Source organism: Mytilus edulis, chromosome 11 (genome assembly GCF_963676685.1).
Source record: "Mytilus edulis chromosome 11, xbMytEdul2.2, whole genome shotgun sequence".
In the NCBI taxonomy this organism is placed as follows: Eukaryota; Metazoa; Mollusca; class Bivalvia; order Mytilida; family Mytilidae; genus Mytilus; species Mytilus edulis.
This window is the reverse complement of record NC_092354.1, coordinates 81,051,821-81,068,916: the sequence shown is the minus strand read 5'-3', so window position 1 is coordinate 81,068,916 and position 17,096 is coordinate 81,051,821. Positions and strand designations below refer to the sequence as shown.

General features: G+C 31.5%; 1 protein-coding gene across 2 annotated transcripts; it reads left to right on the top strand.

The window, feature by feature from the left end:
- Positions 1-353: 353 nt before the first annotated feature.
- LOC139496400 (uncharacterized) lies at positions 354-13,058 on the top strand. Of its 2 annotated transcripts, none has more exons than XM_071284978.1 (5): positions 354-525; positions 7,500-7,996; positions 8,806-9,193; positions 9,461-9,688; positions 10,010-13,058. In XM_071284978.1, the coding sequence occupies exons 2-5, from the start codon at positions 7,529-7,531 to the stop codon at positions 10,324-10,326; spliced, it is 1,401 nt and encodes a 466-aa protein (XP_071141079.1). In that variant the 5' UTR covers positions 354-525; positions 7,500-7,528; the 3' UTR covers positions 10,327-13,058. The 2 variants fall into 2 exon arrangements, with proteins under 2 accessions (XP_071141079.1, XP_071141081.1); XM_071284980.1 differs by lacking the exon at positions 354-525 and adding an exon at positions 7,149-7,373.
- The last annotated feature ends 4,038 nt before the right edge of the window (positions 13,059-17,096 follow it).

The following is a 17,096-nucleotide window of genomic DNA, read 5'->3' as shown; positions in this document are numbered from 1 at the left end:
ATTTTCGGACTATTTTTCAATATTTTTGCATATTATCGACGATAAGAATTCGAATCCACTTAACGGTTTATGCAAATGTAAAATACAAACTAATTGAAATTTCAATCGTTCAACATAGGTAAACAAACTCATGGTATATATAACTTCTTTTCTTCATATCTCCACGGGTTTACCCAACCTGTGGGTGATCCCTTGTTTGGGGCGTGGCTACGGGGCGTGTCCGGATCTATTGACAAGCGTCGGATTGACATGCATCGATTTCAGGTAACGTTTTTAAATCTATATAGAATCTTAGGGTTAAAGGTTACCACGTGGTTATAGTAAAAAGCTTATGTTGACATTCGAATATTCAGGTGCAAATTTTGAATTCAAAGATAAAAGCGATATATATATCCCGTTATATTACCTGTATATATTTAAACGTCTCGGGGACTATGATAGTGACGGACAAATCATGATGTGTTTCTCGGATTTACTAACGTGACTTGAAGATATTGGAAGAAAAAATGAAGTTTTATTTTAAAGGTAGGGTGTTATTTAATTATCAATTAAAAAACAAATTAGTGCTTTGGATTATTTAGTTGGGGATCACCGACTTTGATAAAACTCAATTGAGCAAGAACGTTTGACAGGACTTTTTATTACTGAAATATGCTTTTATATTTACATTTTGTGACGTCAGACGCCAGTTTGCAAAAAAAAAACCCCCGCTTATTAGTTATAAATTAAATAGAAACAGCGATGTTAAATTTGAAAGTCAAATGTGAACGATACGCTAAATTAAACCTTAATAATCGTCTAAACGCATTTGTAAATTGAATTTAAATTATCCTGCACAGTAAATTGCGTTTGCCATTTAAAGGGGCACTAGCTACGATATATAAAAAAAATAAAGTATGATTTTTTTTTAGATCAATCATTAATCAAATTGGAATAATGAAATAATAATTTGCTTTTAGCAATCAATTTCCTTTAATTTTGTTGAAATAAGCGATTAAACATAATTTTTGACTGATTCACTTGCAAGTGAAAACGTCATCATCATTCTAACCGGTATTCATGTGAACTTCAAGTTAACCCCTAGCTAGAGATTGACATCGCATGCATTGTACGTGTACTGGTTATTTAAAGAAAAAGAATGTCAACAATGAAAGTGAAACTACGGTAAATCATTTGATTACTAATTCGATACACATAAAATCATTCTTATATGGTTAAAAACAATGAGAAATATCTATTTTTAATCTATAAAATAAAATCAAACAGACCTATAAAAATCCAATTGCACGTGTTGGTTTAATCTATTCGTATCTTTATTTTTGTTTACATCGCTTATATGGTCATCTGAGGTCAAATCGATAGTTAATTAGATGGCGTCTGGACTAAAATACACACGAAACGAACCTATATATTATCTACCCCATGCTCTGTAAACTGTTTATTTTAGACTTTTGATAGTTTGGATAAATGTTTTACATTGTTATAAACCAAATATGAGAATTTGAGTCAAATCGGTTACAATGAATTTGACAGCTAGTGCCCCTTTAAAACACAGCGGCAATGCAAAGCGTTTAAAAGAATACAGTCTTAGGTAGCCTTTATAAAGGTGTTAAATTAAAACTACTCTTTAGGAACTTCATTAAATGTAAATAAAAAATGATAACGAAAAAATAAATGAAATAGAACGTAATACTTTTACTTTATTTAATAAGCAAAGGCAATAAACATATAATAAAAAATAGAAACCGTCCACCGTCTCATATATTTCAGAAAAAATAATAATTACATAAATATTAAATAAGTAGTCGCACAAGACTTTATAAAACAATTTGAGTTCAGTTACACATGAATTCATTTTGTAACTTAATTAATCATACCCGCATGAATCGCGAAAATCAATACTCGCTATATATACTGACATTTCTAATTATGTTTTCAATAACATTTTTTCATTGCAAAAATCACAAACATCAAAGGCCAATGGAAAGTACATCCATGAAGCCAATATTATGAGAACCAAACATTTTATAGACAAACTAATAAGGCTGTCATTTCAATCAAATATTGAAATTTGATTCTACCTGTTAAAATTTACCTTATCATGCAATAAATGATAGTGCTGAAATCAGCAGATAGAAACGAGGTCTTTTGAAGATTTGAAAGACTTAAGTGGTGTCGATGGCCTTTACCTATATATATATATAAAACTCAGGTAACTGGAGGAACCCTAAATAGATTTGTGTCAGAATTTATTGATTTTTGTGTCGGTTTAAATCTGTCCGTTCATTGACAAATTACTCTGTCTATGTTGAAAATGAGTTTGGTCTAAATAAAGACAAACATCAATAAAACAGGATTGGACACGGTGTTTACACATTAAAATCGCCCATTATAACGGTAACAATCCGGAGCGTGTACCTACTTATAAGACCATAAAAACACAAGTTTCAACACTGCCGCTGTAATATTACTTAAACGTCAGCGTTTGCTAGTTTAATGTACTACCGGCGTGTATCTACTTACGTTACAATAAAAACAGACGTTTCAGCACTGGCGCTGTAATATAAGGTAAACATCAGCGTGATTGCTTTTAAGTTGCTATCGGAGTGTGGGTAACAAGGAACTAACTCGTTTAAATGTTAAAATTACTTGATATGCAGAAGCAGAACAGTTCTAAATGTCGGTTTAAATGTTCAATTATTTGATATCAGAGACAAATAATTGTATTATATGTCTCTGTTAATATCCAGAAGCCCAACAGTTCTAATTGTCGGTTTAAATGTTACAGTCAGACAATAGTTAATATCTATGCTCAGGCCATAGATATATACCTTGAAATATAAAATATGAAGATGAAGAGGATGATTGATAAAAGATACACAACTGTCAAAACGCAATTTTGCAAACTTGTCTGAAAATAAATACTTAGAAAATGTCACTACTGTCGTGAGAATGCTTCTCAAGTATCGTTCCTATAACTTTATTAATTTAAAGTGAAATATTAAGTGTTGATCTCTTGTCCCTAATATAACACATATTGCATGTATAGTACGTACAAGAAGGTTCCTATTCTGGTATAAGTATTGACACAGCAACAGGTTCTAATTCCTGTACATGTATTAACACGGTAACAGGTGCTTGTTCCTGTATAATTGGTTTAAATGGACCTATATCATGACATCCAACACAAGGATCATTGGTGATGAGAACCAGGAAAATTAGGATTTCACTTGTGATATAGACACCTTGTCAAATTGTTTTCTATTGCTCTGGTGTCATGCATGTCTGGGCCCCTTATATGCATAGAGCTACTTAAATTTAAGATTTGTTCCCAACGGATTTTTCTACATGTCCAAAGATAAATAAGGACTATGATTGGATTTCTTGTGGTTTTATGCATACGGACCCTGGGCTTCAGTGAATTTCTGTTAACATTTGCACTCTCAAAATCACGTGCTCTCTCTACTCTCGGTTGTTAACTAGAGCATTTTTCTGTACGCTCATTCTCATACTCATTTTAATTAACTTCTACCTAGAAGAGGAATTTGAATTAACTACCGTTAAAGCACCAGATTTGAATAATCATCCAATCAGTAGTTACTATCCGTTGTAAATTTGTTATAATACAAAGGACCAAATTTTACTTCCCGCGTATAGTAGTAAAATGTACTTTCGTTTTTTGTATATTTTTTTTTATCTCTCCTTAATATTTATATCAGGTTAATAATATAAAGTTGCATTGCATAAAAAATTAAAAATGAAGGACTTATTAAAGAATTTATAGTGACACGCGATGGCTGACTAAAATGATTGAAAAGACATGTTAGCGACACGCGATGATTTTGGTTTTTAAATTCATGTAATATTGTCTCATTGAACTTCTGTATACCTAATGTTAACCCAAAACAATCAGTATGGGTATGTGATTACGTGAATACCTGTCCCCTTAAAACCATACAATAAACAAATACTTCGTTAATAAGGAAAGTGACGCGGTAAAGTTCAATCGGTATACCCAGAAAAAGATTGGACGTACTTTTAAATGGATAAAACCCGAAAAGATTTGACGTACTTTTAAATTGATAAAAAATTGACTATTTTATAGCAGACCTTTAAATATTCAATGTTTTTGCAAAATCATTGACAAAAACAAAGATTGTATAGAGATAATTGATTTATACCTGTTATGCAAACACACGTGAAATTTTAAAGTAACAATAAAATTAAAACCATACTCTAATGTTTATCAATAAGATCGAAATTCACATTAATAAGTTATAAGAGTAACTAGTTAGTCAAATAGTCGATATATAGTTTCAGCCTTTCACTTTTCAACCTCCGAAACAGTGTCCGCATTGTCTTTAATCGAATGCAACCGCAGTTTCCGAGCATTTTCATTCAAACTTAACAGAGTTCCATTCTAATTCAAAATGAGTTGTAATGTGAAATAATAGAATACCCTTATTATTGTACACAATGGTATACTATTTGCGGTAACATTATTAAATGAATGGGACACATTATACATTGGTAAATAAAAATCAAATTTATGAATGACCATTTATTTTATACTTAGTCATCAGTTTCAAATAAACTTATCATTGTTTGTATATTATTAATGTCAGCACTAGGTGTAAATGGGTACGATTCATAAGTTTTTTTCACACGCTTCGTAACTTTACATTTTTAAACCCATTATTAAAAAACGCGGAATTAAGTCAAGTAACAGTATTTAATACGTGTAAATCGTACGAATAGTTTTATTCTTCTTTCCATTAAACGAAATTCATGAAAGCCTATGATTTGATCAAACCGTTAAAGAATGTGTTGGGGAAACATTTTACATGCTTCATTGGGATTCTATTACGTGTCGTTATTTTCCCATGCATCCGCACTCCTCCCCTTGTTGTGCTTGTGTAAGGTATTACCAAAGAATACAAACATATGAATAACTTCAATGTCAACAAAATTCCTACGTGTATTCTATAATTTTACCGTTATTGAAATATATTTAAAAACAGAAATGTTTATCAACGATTTTCTATTGAAAAGAAGTTTGCAAATAAAATTTTACAAAGAGCTTGCGGTAATAGAATACTGTGAATTAATTCAAATGGATAAAAATCGGATTGCATTTAAATGTACATTAGATAAAAGACTTTAGAAATGGTATGAATAAGAAATTTCAACAGTATTTGAAAAAGCACAATTTTTAAATGTGAAAATACGTTATGAATGTATTTGGAATTGAATGTACTTATAAACATATCCTATGATATCGTTAGAAGTTAGAATGATTGTCTAAGTGATGTATTCTCTTTTTTTTTTTCAACTGTTGGGCTGCGGTCTCATTCAGGTTACACCCAAATTCGCCTTATTTTCATGACAAGTGCCATGAATTTTTTTCTCCAAAAATGAAGGTCAATTAATTCATTATTTTAGATAAGGGATTTCATTGGTTTACAAACATGAGAAAAATTCCAGTCATTTTAAACATCATCTAATTAAAAGTACATAATCATTTTATCTAACAAAACATTTTAGTATACAACTTGTAAAGTGTATTCAGATGACAGAATAAAAACTCCTGGGAAACGTTATTGGTTAAATATTCTCAGCACTTTTTACATATTTGTTTGTAAAACATCAACAGATACAATAGAATGATGTGCATAACATTGATTACACTGTAAACCAATACCCGCCCTCGACATTGATACTCGGAGAACATCACAGTTTCTATTGTTCTTTCGTTGTTGATGCTATTCAGCAAGGAGGTCTATTAGTTCCACTTTATTTAATTAGAACCGTTAAAGGCATCCAACCTCTGACCCCAGAAACGATAAAGAAATACATATCAATGTAGTTTGAAAAGAAATAGATACAATTGTTGCAGTTTATTGGTATATTTTGTGGAGTTTTTGTCCCGGTTTAATGAATTCGTGTGATAAAGGACACGCTATTTGACCACTGATAAAAATACCGATTGCTTATCCAAAAATAAATCAACTTTATCAAACATCGAATAATTTATGGAAAAAAAGATTGATTAATCTGCATAATCCTGAACCTTATATTATCGTGATGTTATCAGCACGTATTGTACTCAATGTTGAAGTTTTATAAGAATGTCAAAATAAGTGTAATACATTGCCTGACGACATGCACACTGTTGTGTAGTGTGTGCAGTCATTAGTGCACACATGACCGAATTGATTAATAGATATCTGAATGCGAGATTATGTACAAATACAGTAAACGATTTTTTTTTAAATTTACGATAAAATTAAAAATGAGACGGACGGATAAGAGACTGTTTTATTGCTGTATTACAATGCCATCAACCTGAATGTATTTGAACATGGACATTTATCTGTTTATACATCGGAAGTACAGTTCATTCCCGAAAGGGAGACCAAAGTTTTACTGAACTTGGGTTGAAGCTATTGTTAGTGGAGTACAAGTTATCTTAAGTTTGTTTTGCACATATAGCCAGTGCTTTTTTAGCGCTTTATACATTTATGAGTAATTCTTGAAAAATGATCGGTTAAATAATTGTTGTAAGGTTCTACATGTTCTACTTACTGGATGTATTAGTCAGAACAACTAGCTATCTATATAATTTAATTAGGAGATATTTATTTCAAATACATTCTTCAAAGCGGATCGAAAAGAGACGATAAGGCGATTTATTATTTAGAGATACTAGAATAGATATCTATTCATTTTACATTATTTTAAACCCGATTTTGTCTACTATTGATAGGAAATGTTTATAAATATTGATCAGGGGCTTAATGTATATTAAAAGTTTTGTATGTTCAAAGAATTTAAATCAATTCATTAAATGTTTCTTGCATAATTTATAGACATATCTGTTTAATGACAAGATTGTAAAGGAAGAGAATTTTAATCTGGGGATAAAATCTCGTTAAATCTCGTTAGTACCAATTATCTCGTTCTGAAACAAAAGTAATCAGCCTCTCACCTGTCCACACATTTAAGTGATTAAGATTTACCTTCGTACTCATTGTTGCCGCTATAAAGGTGACGGTACATAAAAGAGACATGAAATTCAATAATCTATAAGTTATAGGTATAACGGTGTTCGATAGACCGACACGAGACCGACTCAGGTAAATATCTTAAAACGTTTTGCTGAATCCATTAGTCATGTATAATCCCTGGACAATAACGGTTGTGGAGATGAATTCCACTGGAACGTTATAAATAAATTGAAAAAGGGCACCTGTTTAAAGTATCTCATTTTAATTAAGATATTTAAATGAGACATAACGATGGCATCCGTTTAAAGACATTTTTAATGATTTGTTGGTTACAAGGAAAATGGATGCATTCGATTTATTAAAGAGGTAAAGAGCTATTCTATATACATAGTAAATAAATAAATATTTTTTAATCAAATTTCATGATTTTTAAAAGCGGTTGTTATAATATAAAATGACATTAATAAGTGTTTTTTTTTTATTGTATTGCAGTTTAAACTGTCGTAGATGAAAAGAAAAGTATGCAGTACGTGGACAAGAAATCCAACTCCCTACTGGTGTCACTAGATTCACTACCAAAAGATATCTTAGAAAAACTTAAAGACTACCGGTCAATCCAGGAAGAAAGAACAGACGATGCAGAAGTCGAGGATTGTTTTAGAAGTAGATCATGTGACCTGCCATCGACTCCGAGGTCAAGAGTTTCAAGTTCACCATCAACTCCAAGATCAAAGTTATCGGACGATTTAGTTTTCAAATATCCACCCTCGTTTCAGGACTTCAGTGAAAATAATGGACTTAAATCTCCCAGGAAATATCTGGAAAGAGCAGGACATTCACCGTACTCGGACACCGACCATTGTCAGTTGTTTGGAGATAATTCTGATTGGATGATGGCGGAGAGATTGAAACCAAGAACCCCACCAGTCTCACCGGATACATCTTCAAGATCGTCAACTTGCTCCTTCACGGACAGAGACCGATATCCGGTAAGTAAAATATGGATATAAAATACAGCGGTTTAGTATGATGCTAATGCAACAACTATTAAAACAGTCGATGTTTTAACGCTTATATATCGACTACTGTAGACCTTCAACAATGAGAAAAACCTGTATAAGCTGCTCCGGGGGAGGACATTTACGTTTGTTTTACACTAAAGTACAAACGCCTCTACGTTTGAATTCTTTTTTATTTGCTTTGGTACAGCAGCTCATATTATCTGTAAAATGTAATTATTTGGTATCATTATATAAGGTTCCGATTCTGGCACTATAAATGTTTTACCACGGTATTGGCATAACGATTACTTGGTTAATTAACACTACAAAAGAATTCTGTGGGACTATTATTTCTGTTGATAATGACTATTATCACTTTCACAATTTTGTAACGACAAATCAATGTTCAATAACTCCAAACAAATGTTAATAAATAGCCTAGTTTGAATTCTGTTTGAGGCCTGATAAGAAAAGAAATTACAACTCATTTGAAGAATTTTCTGAACCAAATGAAATTATTGGAAAATATAAAATAATTTCACGTTTTTTTACTAAATTTATGACTCTGCATGACATGTAAGTTCGATATATTTTCCTGTTGTATATGAACACCTTATTGAGCCTCGCTTGTGGAGCCCCGTTTGTGGAAAGAAAATTGTGAACAGAAGTGATAATTGGCAATGTTAAAAGCCGTAAAGAATTAATCAATAAAGGTGTTTAATAAAGTTCGGTATTGATATTCAATAGGTATTACCAATAAAACATTGTTATGACTCTTTGATTCTGTTCCATTGCAGGTGCTCAATCGGTCTCCGGAATCATGCTTTGTTTGTCCATCGCCATCACCGAGAATGGAAAGGTATTTACAATCTCCTAGATTAGAAAGAACTTCACAGAAACGGTGCATATCTCCTCGAAATCGATTGGAACATCATGACTTTTTGGAGAAAACACCAGTAAAACAAGTTTCCCAAGACCCTCAGTTACCTGCAAGATCAATGACAGGAAGTTCACATAAAACTGAATCAAATTCGGATCAATTATCTCCGGGTTACTATGCAAGAGAAGTAGTGAATCGATCTTCACCTGTTAGAAGAATACCAGACTTTCCTGCTGACTATGTCGACGAAAGACGAGGAGTTAGAAAACAACTTGTGTTTGAAAGCCACCCCCGAAGACAAGAAGGTAAGCATTGCTGGACGATAATATTTTTATATACATCATTTATTTGTGGTTTGGCTTTGAACGCCACCTTGATACGCACTTGCTTATTAACGTTATGATGAAAGTATTTTTATCAATTGCCTTTCTTTAATCTAAGACTCGTTCAAAATATAATTGTATGAACTAATTCAATTTTTTAACGCACATCTCAAATATATCATGCAGCTAGTGAATACATATCAACTATGTTTAGACATTTTTAATAAACGTGCTTTTATTTCTATTCAGATAAGTATTGTCACAGAGAGCAGTATTCCCCAAGATTACCGTCCACGTCGAATCAACGTTTTGATTATGAGGAAGCAGATCTTTTGTCAGAGCGTCTGAGGGATCCAGAATCTACTGCACTTTTGTCTCAAATCCTCGACCAATTATCGAAACGTAAAAGAAAAACGTCTGAAAGATCAGATTGTGATTGTGATTATGAGGACAGGTCTGCAAAGAAAAGACGATCAGGTAGGTGTTTTTAAATAGCTAATATTTGAATTATTCAACAAAATCATGAAAGACACACATCGAGAGTAACGTCAGATTCTGTTTGAAGACCGATGGGTTTTCAATTTGCGTATAGCAATCTTTCTATACGTCATATATATGCATAACGTTAAGCAAAATTGTAGTTTAATTAAAAAAAAACTTTTTGTATTCTTATAGTGTATGTATAACAAGTGTATAATGTTAGAACTATGAAAATTCAGATACACGAATAAAAGTATGAATACAAATGTATAATACAATCAGAATAGTCTGATTAATTTTTTTCTAATTTTATTTCAGATCTGAAACGGCAGATGAACATGAATTATTTGAAACAACTTGAAACGGATGTTACTGTTCTCAACAAACAACTTCGTCAATCGGAACTGGAAACCAGACCAGACAATAATTGCTCATGCGCAATCATGGAGAGAAATTTCTTACAAATGGCTGAAAATGCCTACAAAAACATCCGCAGACATGACACATCTGCTGACGGATTTGCACAGTTTCGCAAAGAATTAACCGAAACTAATAAGATACTTAAGGACTCATTAACAGTACTAAACAATATGAAAGAGTTTTGTGAACACCGTTCTGTCGTCGGGTTGACGTAATACATGTTTTTTTTTTACATATTTATTTATTGTTGAAATCTATTTATTGTTATACTATTTATTTATTTATAAATCAAACTGCCCCTCACAACAATGAGGAATTCTCTGGGGTTTTATTTAAACGATGTTTTTGTAAGGAAATACGAATATTATTTATTAATTTATTTAATTGCGTGGCAGACCGAAGAATGTCTCGTGTCAAAAAAGAGTTTAGTATATAAGACAGCTAACTGTGATACATAAAATCTTTTGTTTTTAACATCACACAGAATTCAGTTGCTATTTTAGTATAATCAAAAATAATTTTGAAATAACATTTAAAGTGTTTTTCATTGATATATTTAAACGAAAACAGACGATGCCTTCCGAACAATATATCGAACAGCCGTCCATAAGTTATTTTCACCAAAGTCACTTTCAGATAGAAAACGATGTATTTTTTATTGTACAAAGTTTTAAAGCGCTAAGAGATCATTATCTGTAACTTTTGTGTTCTTTGCTTTATGTGTTCCTTAAAACTTGATCTGTACCCGAAGTACAAGTTCGAATTAAGTGATTTCATATTAAGTAAAATATCTATGCAATTACAAGCAGCTAAAAATTTTATATCAGTAGGTAACAAGTGAATAAATTTTATTCCGATAATGATCTTTCATCGCTTTGTTAAACTGTCTGTAAGTGACTCTATTGATATATCTCAATATATTATTGTTATTTTTTAAATATTTATTTGAAAGTGTTCTTTATACAATGTGTTCAGATACAAATGTTCTGAAGAGAACTTTACTAGCCATAGAATGTTTATGAACATAAAAGTTTACAATTCGACCAAATTAACTGCAATGGAAAATAATGTTTGCAGACTCTTTTTGTTTTTTCGGTTGCTCTATTTAATTTCCTTTACTGCCTTTATTTTTTAAAATATTGTTCCTCTTCATTTCATTTTATCAGCAAATTAAAATATAATATGTTCTTGTCTCATCTCGTGTATATTTCAATTTTTGACAATTTGACTTTGGTACAAAGACTGCAAATTATAAACATTCTATGGCTTGACAATTATATGTGTTCAAACATTGTTTTATTTATAATGATAAACAACCGTCCTTGTTTACAATTTCATTCATTATACATCAACAGAGTTTAACTCGAAATATGAACGAACAAAAAATCCATGTTATTTATTTTCACGAGTTTAACTCAAAATAAAGTGGAAAACGTGTAAGCATGAAAACATGTTAATTAGTATATATCTGTATTTAGGTTAGTATGTCACATGATCATTTTCATCTCATAGTTACTTCATGATGGATAAACGTTTAGATAACACTCCATTGTTAGAATGTGTGGAAGAGCACTAACATTTCTTACTTAATTGTTCATTACATTCACTATTTATAACGTTAGAGAACTCTGTGTATTTGACTTCTTTGCTGTGAGCTTGTTGTGGTTTGGTGTGATTTGATACAATAGGCAAAGTAAAACGTCCTTGATTTTTTTCACCATTAGTATATTTAATTAGAGATATACAGGTAAACATTGTCTTAAAGCATTGTTAGCTCTTTTAATTCTAAAAATAGTTATGTTTGTCAGTTAATGTTGATTCAGGGAAAAAATTAAAAACGCATCAACTATTTTGTAGTTATGACATTTTGACTTATCAAAATTCATGTTTTAACATGGCGACATATTAAATTCAAGTTTGATGATAACATATTAAATTATAGTTTTCACATGTCGTCATATTAAATTTTAGCTTCAACAAGCTGCCATTTTTAATTCAAGTTTGAAAATGAAATTGGGAACAAATTAAATTGCAGTACGATAGAGTGATATTAAATTCAAGTTTTTACAAGGCGACATATGACATATTAGCTTTGACATGGCGACATATGACATATTAGCTTTGACATGGCGACATATGACGTATAAGCTTTGACATGGCGACATATGATATATTGGTGAGATATTAAGGTTATTTTACTTTACCGGTATTGTATTGTGTTGTGTGATGATATTGACAAACAGTGATACTTGATAGAGTTTATTTAATTATTTATAGATTAATTTATACTTATTTATTAATTCCCACTTTTACATTAGAATAGAACACTATTTCTTACACTATCGTGGCAGATAAGACAACATCAAAACTGCACTTACGGTTCATTCAGTAAAAGACTTACTCTACTTCCGATACGGCCTTACTCTACTTCCGGTACTTTTATCTGCTCCTTTCCTTTTTTTGATAAATTACAATTTTTTTGGAATGTTAACATCGAAGTTGTTTAAAGCACTTTAATTTGACCTCTAGATATCTTTAGGTTATTTTTGTACTTGGGCTGATCTTATAAATTAAATCAAATTTATTCTTTATGAAATCTTTCAAAAATATTTACTGTTACCCCATATTCAATTTTGGTTACATTTTTTTCTTTAATTTATTCCATCGTTTTTCTTTAGTTGCAATACGATACTATATTAAATATGTTATTGCTATGGTAATACGGTAGTTATGCATGTTAAATGTTGTCTTTTCTGTCAGTAATCTTCTGCGTATATTTATTTAACAATTATATAGTATTGTAACATTGTATGATCTGATGCCAGATCTTATTCCCTTATCAATCCGTCCATGATTTCTAGGGATTTAGAATTATTTGTGTAAAAGTTGTGATGTAAGTTATTTTTGAAAAAATATATTTTTGAATAAAATGATAGAAAACCCTTAATATTTGTTTATTACTTAGCAAAACATATAGGAAACAGTAGTATACCGCCGTTAAACAGTCATAAATCGATCAAGAGAAAACAATTCCTAGTTACAAACTAAAACCACGGGAAACGCATCAACTATATATAAGAGGAAATCAACGGAACAATAGAAACACTGAATTGCAACAAAAACAAACGCCAACATACATTTTGGATAACAACTGCCATATTCCTGACTTGGTACAGGTCATTTTAAGGGGAAAAACAGTAGTGGGTAGAACTTGGTTTTATGGCTAGCCAAACTTCCCGCTCATATGACAATGTTAAAAGCGTATCGCTAATATGATAACACTACGTGACAGGATTACAGCACAAACAAACACAAGAACAGTCAGCACAAAGAAATGCATAAATAAATAATATAATGGTACATTTCCGCATGTAAAAAGCGAAATAACAACGGACATCTATAAATAACAACGGACATCTATAAATAACAACGGACATCTCCTATAAACAAATAACAACGGACATCTATAAACAAATAACAACGGACATTTCCTATAAACAAATAACAACGGACATCTCCTATAAACAAATAACAACGGACATATCCTATAAACAAATAACAACGGACAAATCCTATAAACGGGACACCACAAACCGACACGGAGTGTGTAGTGACAGATATAGAAACGTTTGATGTAAACTTGAATAACAGTAAATAAATATAGAAAAGTAAGTCAAACAGACCTGCTCACAAGAACAATTTTTTTTTTAATTACACGTGATTAATCTACAGAAACCTTAATCTTATTACGTCGTTTTCGAGATGTTGGACCTCTTCTGTCGTAAGAATAGAAACTGTATGTCGATCACGTGACAACGTCAAATGTCACATATTGCCAACACCATAGATGATACTAGCAGGACAGACCATATCACTATCCCATTATTGTTGTCTCGTTTATGACTTATTACCAGGCTTTTCCTAGTCTTACGAAACTTGGCAAGTGTCAATAGTGTAATCATTCTAGTCAAACAAATTAAAAACACAAGGTTCCTGACGTAGGACAGGTGCAAACAAATGCAGCGGGTTCAAACGTTTAAACAGTTACCAACAATATCCCTTACCCAATGTATGCTTCTGTTCGAAACACTCAGTGTCATATTAAGAAAGCTTGAATTTTTAAATGTTTTGTCATAGTGGTTTGTTGTAAACTTTATTTATTAATGTCGCTGTCTGTTTTTGTTTGAGGATCCAGGGGAAACGATCAATGCTTTTGAATGGGCTGAGACCGCCTTTTAAAATTGGCTGGATCGACTTATTATCTTTTCTATCTTTTTCTTAAAAAATGGAGTTGTTTTTTCCTAGTAAGATATCAGCTAACAAACCAATTGATTTAAAACGAAGTCTATTTTAAACATAATAAACTTCAAAGGCGAATAATCAAGACACGTGCGACAGGCATCACAATGAAAATTTCTGTAGCGAATTCTTGAACCATATTCGTTACATTATTGTAAATCATATCCTACTTTTCACCTTACTTAACCAGCTCTTCAAAACATTGTCTTCGTCGTAATTAATCTTTTCAATAGTAAGTATATTGCGTCAGGAGTTGTAATTGTTTATATATATTACAAATACCTTTAAATTGTTATTGACAGTTGTATGTGGCAGTCGTTGTAATTGTTTACAAACATTGTAATCGCTTCTGACGATTGCGTGTGTTAGAACTTTTAATTGTTTATGAATGTTTTAATCACAATGACAGTTGTATGGTATACTTGTAATTCTTTGTATGCTGGAACTTAAATTCTTAAGATATACACCAATATCTTTTAAGGCTTTTCTACCTCAGGCAAAGATAATCATAGCTGTATTTGGCAACACTTTTAGGAATTTTGGATCTCAATGCTCTTCAACTTCGTACTTTATTTGGCTCTTTTTTTAAAAACTTTTTTTGGATTCGAGCGTCACTGATGAGTCTTTTGTAGACGAAACGCGCGTCTGGCGTATATATAAAATTTAGTCCTGGTATCTATGATGAGTTTATTATCAACTACTCATAGTTAAAATATTTGATGGAAGTCTTTTCCTGTATGACTGGTTCATGCAACATTGGTATTAAAACGAAGCCAAAATATTCAGTTGACAAATTGTCGTGGTTTAGTTTAACAGCCTGCAAAAAGAATCACGACATGAATTAAGAGAGAGCAACAGAGAAACAGAGAGAAAGATATGATTAAAAAGAACTATATTTACATTCAAAATAAATGTAATGATCAGATAAAAATTAAAATTGACAAATCTTTTTAACAGTTCATACCTTATTGATATTCAACACAAAACAATATTCTAAATCATTTTCGACATTTTTGAAATGCAATCAAATCATTCATCAATCAATAGAAAAGAAAGTGACTAATTAGAAAAATCTTCAAAAAATTACAATAATGCTAAGCCAACAACAGGGGATATAACGTTTATTTGCTTATTAATCATAATTATATAAAATAAAATATCTGAAATAACATAGCTAACTATTACAGTCTCAGCAACAGCGTTATGCAGGGTAATCCACTAATCCCTCTTCTATTAAAACTACCATCTGTGATTACAGGTATTTCTCACTTTATTGAAAACTTATTAATAATATTGAAGGGTGTATTAGGTTGTATTAGTCATACTTAACTTGACTTTATTGTTGATCATTTGTCTATTTGCAGTATAGAGGCTTATTAAAAAGTCGGAGGCTTTAACAACAAATCCGATATAAATAATCATATTGTCAGCCTTATCTTCTGTGATTAATATTTCTGTAAAGACAGATAATCGGGGGATATGTCATTAATATTTTTTTTTCGCAGGTGCAAGTTCTATTTAATTTAATATTTAAGAATTGAAAGCTTCTGTTGTAAATGATTTTTGATTAGAAGTGTTAATCAAAGAGCTATTAGCTTTCTATGCTTCATCACATATCTACGATCCTGATATATTTGATGAGTTTTTACAACCACTGGGTTGATGCCATTGTTGGTGGCGTTTCATCATCCGAGGTTTGGCATGCCACAAAACCAGGTTCAGTCCACCATTTTTTCATAAAATGCCCTGTACCAAGTCACGAAAATGGCCATTGTTACATTATAGGTCGTTTCCATGTGTGTTACGTTTCGGTGTTGTGTCTCTGTTGTGTCGTAGTTCTCTTATATTTGATTCGTTTCCCTAAGTTTTAGTTTGTAACCCGGATTTGTTTTTTTTCGCTATCGTTTTATGAATTTTGAACAGCGGTATACTACTGTTGCCTTTATTTAGCACCATCCCAATACTGTAGTCAGCATATTTTTGTTTTGTTGAAAGGGAATACAAATGATACATGTGATTTGTTCATGATCATTTTCTGTAAATTGACTTGATTTTAAATGTAAAATAATTTGAAACACTTGAGGGAGGAGGGATTGTACATCCTCACAAAGACTGCTACATCACATTAGACACAACTTTTCAGAATTTTTTGTTTTAAATGCTCTTCTACTTCGTTTTTGATTAAGCTTTCCAACTCGTTGGCTTCGAGTGTCGATTAAAAGTGTTCTAATGTTCAGTGGTTGTCGTTTGTTGATGTGGTTCTTAAGTATTTTTTCGTTATTTATATAGATTAGACCGTTATTTTTCCCGTTTGAATGGTTTTACATTATCCATATTTTGGGGTCCTTTGTAGCTTACTGTTTGGTATGAGCCAAGGATCCCTGTAGAATACCGTACTTTGACCTATAATGGTCTACTTTTACAAATTGTGACTTGGTGGAGAATTGTCTCATTGGCACTCATACAACATTTTCTTATATATATTATATACTGTAGACGAAACTTGTTTCTGGCGTAACAAATAATAAGCCAGTCATCTTTGATCAGTTTTTTTCGACATCAACTTAGATAATTTTCGAACGGAATAGTTGGATATTGTTAAAAGTATAAAATTTTATCAAGAAAAATCATGGGATCAAAATACTCAAATAGATACACACATAAATAGTTTTTCTAGAAATAACTT

Bases quoted from the DNA above. Each gene is read 5' to 3' on its own strand.
- LOC139496400 (XM_071284978.1), top strand. From the start codon at position 7,529: ATGCAGTACGTGGACAAGAAATCCAACTCCCTACTGGTGTCACTAGAT. The intron at 9,194-9,460 runs GTAAGCATTGCT...ATTTCTATTCAG, and splicing joins CCACCCCCGAAGACAAGAAG to ATAAGTATTGTCACAGAGAG. The intron at 9,689-10,009 runs GTAGGTGTTTTT...ATTTTATTTCAG, and splicing joins TGCAAAGAAAAGACGATCAG to ATCTGAAACGGCAGATGAAC.